This window comes from Aspergillus caelatus, assembly GCF_009193585.1.
Source record: "Aspergillus caelatus strain CBS 763.97 unplaced genomic scaffold BDV27scaffold_202, whole genome shotgun sequence".
Lineage (NCBI taxonomy): Eukaryota > Fungi > Ascomycota > Eurotiomycetes > Eurotiales > Aspergillaceae > Aspergillus > Aspergillus caelatus.
Genome location: NW_022475465.1, coordinates 58,750 through 68,336, shown reverse-complemented (window position 1 = coordinate 68,336; position 9,587 = coordinate 58,750). Strand labels below are relative to the sequence as shown.

Sequence of the window (9,587 nt, the reverse complement as noted above, 5' to 3'; positions counted from 1 at the left end):
TTTTTTTGGTCTCCCACCCCCGGCTATTTATGCCATTTTTTTGGTTTGCTTTCTACACCGGTCGCTCGCGAACGTGGTGCTCCACCTCCCTCGCGCCGATGCCAGGCATCTTGTGGCCAGATCCAGCCTCTCACCCGTTTGGCATCTCGTTTTTCTCCAATCTGTGGTTCTGGAATCCATTTGTCCTTCCCTTCAGGGAGGATACGCTGCCGAGTTAGGGCTCCGGGTCCGCCAACATTCAAGTGAGACGATGGCTGAGACGGCAAAGGTACGGATTTAGAAAGCATTAATAGGAAGTATAAAGCTAGGCTTGCCGTCATCGGCACACCAAGCTCCTCTGGGGCTGGTGAAGAATATGCGTCCAAGATAGGAGATTGGCTGGCCAATGAACTGTCGCTGGACGGTGTGGGCGAATGAGGGTGGCCGTAAGGGACTGAGCAAGGTCTCAAGTAGCCTTCGTCTGAACTCGCTGCAAGCTTAGTGGGTATAGGAGCTGAAACCTCGAGGAAGCCAAAGTAAGGCACGTCGTCACCCTCGTCGCACCCCGCCCGCACGCAGACAAGCTCAATCTCTGTGATGATGAAGCCGTATCGGCAGGAATGTTCGCGCATACACCGCTGAAGGTGCGCTAGACCATTTAAGTACTCAACCCGCCGATGAGGTGCTTCAGTGCGCATACTGGTGTTCCAACGGTCGAAAGTTTTGACGATTCCTACCAGCCGTCCACGGGGCAGACCCGAGCTCGTCCGCTCCGTATCTGAAGTGTAATTTGCAAGGAAATGCGGACCGCCATAGTTCCTATTGGCATGGATCCGTGGGACAGGCGTAGCATAGAGCGCCAGGTGATCTGGGCCCTGAGAGACGGCCAAAGCGGCATTTACCCGTGGAGCATAGATATCTTGTATGAGGTCAACCAAGGTGAATTCAGAATCAGGACATAAGCGTGAGCCTGAGACCACTGTTGCTGGGGTAAGATGTGACGGGATTTCTGTCTTCAGGAGCTTCGTGAGGCCGTTAATCGAGTGGAATGTGGACAGAGAAAAGGAGGACCAGCTGCGCAAATTCCGGATATCCCACCAGAAGTAGTCATGCATCCCTCGTGTAGGAATTACGCTTACGTTCCGAACCAGATTGATCGCTTGTGTGGGCCCGGTCAGGTAGGAAATAAGAGTTGTAGATGATGGGCTTATCCTATTAACACCGTGCGCAAAGCCAACCGGTGAGCACTGGGCACTCGAAACTTGGGAATAGCTGTAAGGAGAAACTGGAAGCACTGGTGGAGCCTGGGTTCGGGCTCGAGATGTGCGCGAGAGATGACCAACGGGAGAAGGCTGCGAGTAAGGTGGGTATACAATGATATTTGGCGTGACTGGGGTGACGGGTGCGGTAGGGGATCCTTGTGGCTGTCCAGAGTACTTAGAGAGCTGCCTGTAAGTGGAATAGCCATATAGAGCCATGGTTGCCTCATCGACACTGGACGCAGAGCATGATCTAGAATGCGCGCCGGGCACTTTGCGCTTGTGCGAGGATGTTATGCTCACAGGAGACGCCAATGCCGAATCAGCGTACATGGGCGAGACTGGGGATGCCACAGGGTAGTAGTCCGCACATTCAGTACTATGGCGCTGAACTGCCGCACGATTGGGAGGATATGGTAAGAAACCAGGTGGATTCCGAGTGTTCGATAGCACTTTACGATGACGTTGCGGTCCACTAGCCGGGGCTGGTTCAATGATCACATCCTGATCTCTAATCTTGGGAAGAAGGGCTGGTCCATGATGATAACGGGGAGGCGAATCAGTGCTCGGGCTGGTGGCTGAGGTAATTGCAGACCAAGGCGAGGAATCGTTGGAGTATATAGACGAGTCGGAGGCATTGCGACTGTGGGTCATTCGAGCGATTCCCTCATATGGTAGCCCTGGCGGAGTGCTTGGCCGATAGTATGAGTATTCCAAGGCCATTATGTCGAATTGTCTAGCAGCAACAGTCCAATTGCAATTCAGCGCTGCAGGTAAATGGAAGGTCCAGCTTCCACAATGAACCAGAGAGCGATCTTCGCCAATGGATAATCAAGAAAGAAAATGAAGGTGAAAGATAGTTGTTCAAGGATAAGGTATCACAGTCTCATAGCTGTATGAGTGGTTATGATAAGCTCTTGCACACTTGGGAGGAAATTGTTTGGATATAAATGTTCTTCGATCAGAGGCTCATACTGTCTGAATTAAAAAAAGTAACCGACAAACATGACCAGAATAGCAGCACATGAAACATGGAGAAATCCCCATACTGACGCCAAAGACGCTAGTCATCGTGAGCCATTGTCTACATTGGTGATGGTGAGGAAATGGACACATGAATTGTCGGCATCTCTTTGGATGATGCGCGAAACAAACGAGCTTAGAGCTAATGGAGCAGGCAGACGCTGTTTCATCTAACAGTCGCGCGTCAATTTGTTGCTAAAAATTGCATCTGCTCGATTTCTTCAGATCTGATGGAGATCTTCACTGATCCTATCTAGGGAAAGGTTCGCCATGAACTGTAAAAGCTTCTATAATCGGCAACATTTGTGTTTCGTGCTATTTCTGGATAATCATGGCTAATTTAATCACGATTTTCACCGAAAGCATCTCGCGTAGTAGACCCATTAGTCGGCGGCAAGCATAAAGCTAACGATTGGCATATCTTGATAAACGGTGGTCTTCGAGGCACGATCACAAATCCAAGCGCCGAGGGTTGATAGCAGGACCTGCAGGAGATGGGTGGAACAACAAGAAGAACCGCCGGGCCAGGCCAATCAAGGCAGTGGATGCTGTCCCAGAGACCCAAGAAGCCGGTACGGTAGTTTGATGATCCGAGTCATTCTAAGAATACATTATTTGGACAAACTTGAATCGGAGCAATGGAGTTTGTTGCAGTAGGCGCCGACTTCCCTCCAGTTTGGCGCCAGGCTCCCTGAGTGGTTCTTTCCCCTCGATCACCTGCAGCGTTCTTGGCTTTAATGAAACGGACAAATAATCCTGCGTTTTCAGAAATTAACTTGGGCTAAATTATTGGATTGGATGGGAAGGGGGGACAATAGCATAAAACAAGGAGGAAGGGAGGAATGATGAAGGAGGATACTGCAGGCAGCGTCTGGCGCGAAGGAGTGCAAAGGGCTGCCATACGCTGATATCTCGAGATGTTTCTATTCTTGACAGATGGCTTGTTTCAAATTTTCTGCAGTGTTGCGATATTTTCTATCTTTATCCTCAGAATTGTCAAGGTAGATCGGGGTGTGAAGAAATTACAGGTAGTAAATAGTAGGTAGTAGTAGGTAGAGGTTAGTGGGTACCAGGGTTGGTATACAACCGTTCCATATAGAGTTAGGTAACTAGGTTGTTAGGCATGACTAAGCATGCCATCCGAACAGCGTCAACATGGATTAAAACGACATCTACAAGTACACTTGAATACCTTGATAGTAGTGAACCCATATGTAGAATAAATTGATTAATATGTTTAATTAATAAAATAAGATCTTCTCATACATCCGGAAGCATTCCAGCTTCTCAAACCAAGAAAAAATTTCCTTTCTGGGCTCCTCCTGAGAACCCAATGCAGTCAAACAAAGAAATAAAATCGACCGAGACAGTATGCAGGCATAACCCAGTTTCCGAGCTCTATCAAGGCAACCAAACACGACAACGCGGCCCTGCGGGGAATCTAATGAATCGTCTAAATAAGGAAGAAAAAGAAACTCATCATGTCCAAATTAACATCAAGCGCTAGCCATTATTCATGCCTTGACCTCATACTTGCGGCGGAACATGTCGTCCACCTCAGTGAGGTAGTAGGTGTTGGGGAAGAGCGTCTCCGTGTTACCGGAGGGCTTGAAGTTCTTCTTCAAGTGAGCTTGCTTACGCAGGGCACACATCTAGAAAGAGAATAGTTAGTAAAGTTAAACCGCAGATATCAAGGTGGAAACGAGTCCAGGGGGGAACTTTTGCTTACCTCAACATAGGCCTGGGGGGCCAAGACATTCCTAGCGTTGAGGCGGTTGTGAAGGTCGAGCTTCTCAGCCATGTAAGACACGTCACCAACAATCTTCGCGCTGAACATGGAAGCAGCGAGACCACTGCCGTAGGAGAAAAGTCCAATGCGCTTAGGCTGGCTGGGGTCGAAGGTGACGTTGCTGAGCAAGCTGGCCAGGCCGGCGTAGACGGTGGCGGTGTACATGTTACCACAGAGAGTGGCAACGTCAAGGCTGGGCTTCACACGCTCAGCGAAGCGCTTCTTGGTCAGACCCATGAAAGTCTTCTCGACGTTCTTGTCAGTGAGAGACTTGCTGTAGTCCAGATCGCGCAGCTCAGGGGCGACTTCAGCGAAAGCGGGGTGGGTGGGGTTCTCGAGGAAATCGTTGTAAAGCATACGGCCGTACGACTTCTGGACCAACTTGCAGGTAGGGGAGTGGAACAGAATATAGTCAAAGCGGTCCAAAGGAGTCTTGGATTCATCATGGGCCACACCGTTGGTTCCGTTCTGGGTCTTCTCCTTTAGCGTCTTCTCACGAGCGGCGTAGGTCTTGTAGCAAGCATCAACAGCCTCAGTGTAGCACTGAAGAGAGTGCTGACCATCAACAACGGGGTATTCGCTGGTGAGATCAGGCTTATAGAAATCGTAGGTGTGGGTGACATAAGAGCCACGAAGACCGGGCTCAAAGACAATAGGAGCATCAGGACCGATGAGCATGGCAACACAGCCAGCACCACCAGTAGGGCGAGCAGCACCCTCAGCATACAGGGCAATGTCACCACACACAACAACGGCATCTCTTCCATCCCAGGCGGAAGACTCGAGCCAGTTGATGCTGTTGAAGACAGCGTTGGTACCTCCGTAGCAAGCGTTGACGTTGTCAACCCCCTCGACGTTGAAGTTTCCACTCTCAGCAAAAAGCTGCATCAGAACGGACTTGACGGACTTGGACTTGTCCAGGAGAGTCTCAGTACCGACTTCGAGACGACCAACGGACTTAGGGTCGACGTTGTATTTGCGGAAGAGGGAGGAGAGAGTGGTCAGGGCGACAGAGTAGATATCTATAGTACTATACTTAGCGAGGGAGAACATATAACATTTTCTTTAGAAGAAAACAAGGTCAACATACCCTCACGATCATCACAGAAGCTCATTTTCGTCTGTCCCAGACCGATTGTGTACTTGCCCTCACTGACACCGTCGAACTTCTCCAGCTCTGTTTGTTCGACACACTGCGTAGCTTGTTAGTACGTCTTCTTCTTCTCTTCTCTCTTTCTCTCGATAACGTTGCTAATGGATCGCACATACTTGCTTAGGGAAATAGACCTCAATGGCCTTGACACCAATGTTCTGGGGACGAGCAGACATAGTGGCGGTGTAAAGGGGGGGGTAAAATTGTAGATAGTTGAAGTAAACAACGAAAGAGTGAGAAGGGTATTTGGTTATTAAGGTATAAAGAAAACGGTAGAAAACAAGAAGTAGAAGAAAAGAATGAGGAGGGAAGACAGCTGGGTAGGAGAACAGAAAGAAGGAGTAGGGAGGAGCATATATAAGAACCACAAGAGGGCTTCCGATCAGATTCCCTAGTGGTAAGTAACTTTTTTACACACTGCGAGGCAAAAATGACCGGATCCAGTTCCGGATTGGCTGGTGTGAGGGAAGTGGGTCCTTCGTTCCGTCGCTCGTGGTTGGGCGGGCCTGATTGTTCGGCCTGAGGCCCACACGCCTTACCGGAAATAGTTTAGCGGTACCTAGCTTAGTTGTGCATTGTGGTAAGAATGGTAACGGCCAAGTACGGATCAGCAGATTAATTTCCCCACTCTGGTGCACTCCTCCATCCAAAATCTATCTCCAGGATATAATGTACACGGTACTCTACATACTAGAACTCCTTTTGTCCTCAACCCATGAAAGAAATTTTGCAACTTGCATCAGCATTTGGGCAAAATGCTTGCCTGATTTCGAAATCGCCCCCCTCCCTTTTTTTTTGTTCTCACCGACTCTTGCACCACCCGAGTTTCTCCTAGTCAATCCTCGTTATCTTGTACATCCGGAGTATCATGATGGATGAAGTTGACGATAGTGGGCTTTGGAGTACCAAAGATCCATTTCCAAACACGCCCCTAAACTTGTCGTGTGGGTTACTCCCGTTTGTCCGTACCGAGTGTCCATTTTTCAATCCCGACCAGAGTCCATACAACGGTCTCGAAGGGCTCCGCCAAATTTCATTTCTCCTCATATAGCTGGACCCGAGGACATCATGCTAGGTACTAGTATCAAGGAACTTCCCTTTTCCTACATGATCCACCCACACTGTACCACGTAGTGCATAATACACTTTGTCTTCGTCAATTGGGCAATTAAAAGTCATTGGTCTCGGAACACTTCACTGGCTTGAAAATATCTGACAACGAAACTCGTATCGTTGTCCATAGTACCTTCTCCTGGTCCCGTGCACACGTCAACCCTGTCCAAGACAATAAACTTTGGATAGTAGCTCACACCTTTCAACCCAAAAATAAACAAAGATAAATCAATAATCAAAGCAAGAACGTGTTGCTATTCTTTCTGCATTCCATCTCTGTACACCCTGCGGGTCTCTTCTTTGTGGTTTTCTTGGTTTTTCCTTTCATTTTTCGATTACGATATCCACCCTACGGCAGTTTCAGCCTCGAAAGGGAAAAGATTCCAGGAACAATCAATCTTATCATGTGGATCCGTTTGATTGAAGCTGCCTGCAGTACTGTACTCCAAGCACCACAGCATCAGTACAAGGGCTCCGATATCGCACAAAAGGTGGGTAAAAAGCATTTCCACCAGGCATAATACATTCCTCAGGCAATTGTATGCCCATTTTGGCATATGCCTTCGCTTGCCTTTCTCTCGGAATAGCAATCTCATGGGGTCTGACAGCAACCTTTCTTGCGGGCCGCAATAACTGGTCCTCAAAAGGCGAATTTCAGCCTCTATGCACGAGAGTTCTAATTCGGTTACAGAAGAGGGGGGCTACTACTAGTACTAGCAATCCCGTATGTACTCCGGAGTAATAATGTAGCACGGGATCCATAGGCATGCAAGTAGGGACGGGTCCACCAAGTTTCGCGTGTTTCAGTTAGGCTCCGAACATTCACATACGTACTTGATTTCTTTCCGTCGGGTCTAGAGATAATGTGATCCGACTTGGCCGGCAGAAAGAGTTCTCGACAGTAGGCTGGTTTCCCTGCATCTCAATTCGGTCGGTGGGTCCTCCGTTCCAAACTGCACGGTGTTTAGTAGGCGTGATAACCGCAACCACCATACGGAGTACTAGACCTTGATATGCTGTCATTTACTCAATCTTTGCCACGGTAAATGTATCTGTTCTTGCCACCACTATTTTTTCCCCTGCTATGTTCTTCTATTTATCTGCCTTTTCTTATTTTGGTTGTGATCTAGTAAGACTGCTTAGGATTTATGGGAGAAAATGGCTAGCATGGATAAGAAAAGGCAAAACCATAGCGCTCGAGTCCACGCATGACTTCTAAGGACAACATTCATCGTTTCCAACACTCACAAGGTTATTTATTTCTGCACATATTGAGACCCTTTATAAGGTAACAAAGCACTGTCGGTATAACTGATAGAGGCCTTCATCAACCTTGCGTTTAGGTCTTTCAGACTGTTTGACGCATTCTCCATTCTCATCCAATCAAGGTTCAGATGGTGTGGTCTCGGGAAACGATTATGCTCATGATACCAGTTTTAGAGAAGCCTCAATATTTGTTCAGGAAGTTACCAAGTGCAAAGGTAGCTAATGGGGAGCTTGGAGAATGTTGAAGCCAACACCGAAAGAGCTGGCAGTTGTAATGTTGCGCAGCTCGACAGCCGGTGCTACCACAACGTTTTCCAACGCTACTACGGCAACATCTAAGGCAGAACTGAATCGTGTCTGCACACAAAGTGTCCGCGGAAGTACTTGAGCTTGCCGCTATGAGCTGACAAGACCACAGTGGCCCCTAACAGACGAGATACACCACCCTCGCTAGGAAAACTCGTCAAGTAGCCAAATCTTGCGCCTATTTGTCTAAGACACTAAATTCACTATTAGTCAAAGCAATATTCTCACGGCTAAACTATTACACGAGCCAGTGTCTGTAAAGCAAGGTTGGAGTTGGTAACACTTAGTGGTGATAAAGATGCGGCATACTACTTCCTTACTATTTCAAGCTTCCAGATAAAGACCCTTGCTTCTGATTTAACGTTGATCTTTATTCATTTCAGACGGCAGACATGCAGGGTGGTCTTGTACCATTTTGCATCGATCTCTTGGATCGAGGAGTCAGACACACTCCTTCTAACCGTGAATTGAGTAGCCAGGGAGCCTGGTTGCAGTATGATATTCATTCGGAGCGTATGGAGACAATATCTGACTGATACTGAAGCTCCTACGATATTGTGTCTAGATCAATGGGTCCATTAACAACCTCCTAGCTTATTGCTTAGTAACATTGGAGATATTCTTCCTCTGACCGTGGATTAGAATTATTCACTTGACCCTTCCTTCGACTTCTTCTGTTGCTGTTCTTCCCATTCTCGGTCTAGCATACCGAAGATTAACATGTCATGCCAACCTCCATCGTACCAGATAGCCTCTCTTTGCCGTCCTTCAAATTGAAATCCCAAGCGCTCATAAAGGCGTGTTGCACCTGGGTTATAGGAGAAAGATTCAACTGCGATGCGGTGCAAGCCAGCTTTCCGAAACCCCCAATCTACCACCCATTCAATCGCTTCGCTTCCGTAGCCATGATTCTGATAGGGCTTGGCAATATCAATACTGATAGAACTTTTGCGATGATGGTCGTGACCCGGTTCATCCTTTTTGAGAGCAATAATCCCGATCGGCGTCCAGATTTCCGGGCTACCCGTACCAGGCTGGCCATGGATATTCTGGATTGGTAGCAAAATTATAACTGCTAAAATTGCATCCTCCATGAGATGTTTCTTGTAGCCATTCAATGTATCACGCTTTGTTTGAGGTTTCAACAGTGTTGTGTTTGAGGTCGCGTACGACAAGGGATCTGACTGGATGGAGTGAATGAAATCGTCGTCTTCTGGTGTATCTTCAACGGCTCGATAAGCTAGTCGCTTGGACCGAAAAGGGTTGTTGAAGGTGGTGGCCATTATGGTATAATACGTATCTTCTTCTAAAATTCAGATGGAGGGTGGGATTTCAACTTCTGAAGAGAATCTGAGACTTAGCCGGAAAGAGTGCCCGCCACATGCAATCTAACGATATACTAATATGAACATTAGATATACAGATGATTCGACCCCACATAACAGTGGGTCAAGCCCTTGACAGAAAATATAGAAGATCAATATTCATGTACAGATAGGGCGACGTATCAAACGTAATGCCGTACATTAGTTCACCATGGACGATCCCCTCCTAGAGCAGTTTTGACCCCAAGTCCGGGGTACAAATTTACCTCCCAATGGCCATAAATGCTGTTAGAATTCATTGCTTATGACATACTCGATGGCTAGAGGAAGCCAGACTCATACAAAGTAAACAGAAGAACGAAACCGATCCAGAA

The 9,587-nt window shown here is 47.7% G+C and overlaps 3 protein-coding genes across 3 annotated transcripts; all 3 read right to left on the bottom strand.

Annotated features, from left to right (window-relative positions):
- Positions 1–8: 8 nt before the first annotated feature.
- Positions 9–1,212, bottom strand: BDV27DRAFT_134123 (uncharacterized protein). The gene has a single exon (XM_032068235.1). The coding sequence runs from the start codon at positions 1,092–1,094 to the stop codon at positions 24–26; it is 1,071 nt and encodes a 356-aa protein (XP_031923765.1). The 5' UTR covers positions 1,095–1,212; the 3' UTR covers positions 9–23.
- A 2,256-nt stretch (positions 1,213–3,468) lies between these two features.
- On the bottom strand, positions 3,469–5,553 carry erg13 (hydroxymethylglutaryl-CoA synthase). Its single transcript, XM_032068234.1, has 4 exons — positions 5,320–5,553; positions 5,141–5,243; positions 3,991–5,072; positions 3,469–3,913 (listed from the first exon to the last, which is right to left on the bottom strand). Exons 1-4 carry the CDS (start codon positions 5,377–5,379, stop codon positions 3,776–3,778), a joined length of 1,383 nt encoding a protein of 460 aa, XP_031923764.1. The 5' UTR covers positions 5,380–5,553; the 3' UTR covers positions 3,469–3,775.
- Positions 5,554–8,443: 2,890 nt separating this feature from the next.
- On the bottom strand, positions 8,444–9,262 carry BDV27DRAFT_134120 (GNAT family N-acetyltransferase). Its single transcript, XM_032068233.1, has one exon. The coding sequence runs from the start codon at positions 9,169–9,171 to the stop codon at positions 8,533–8,535; it is 639 nt and encodes a 212-aa protein (XP_031923763.1). The 5' UTR covers positions 9,172–9,262; the 3' UTR covers positions 8,444–8,532.
- Between the last annotated feature and the right edge of the window lie 325 nt (positions 9,263–9,587).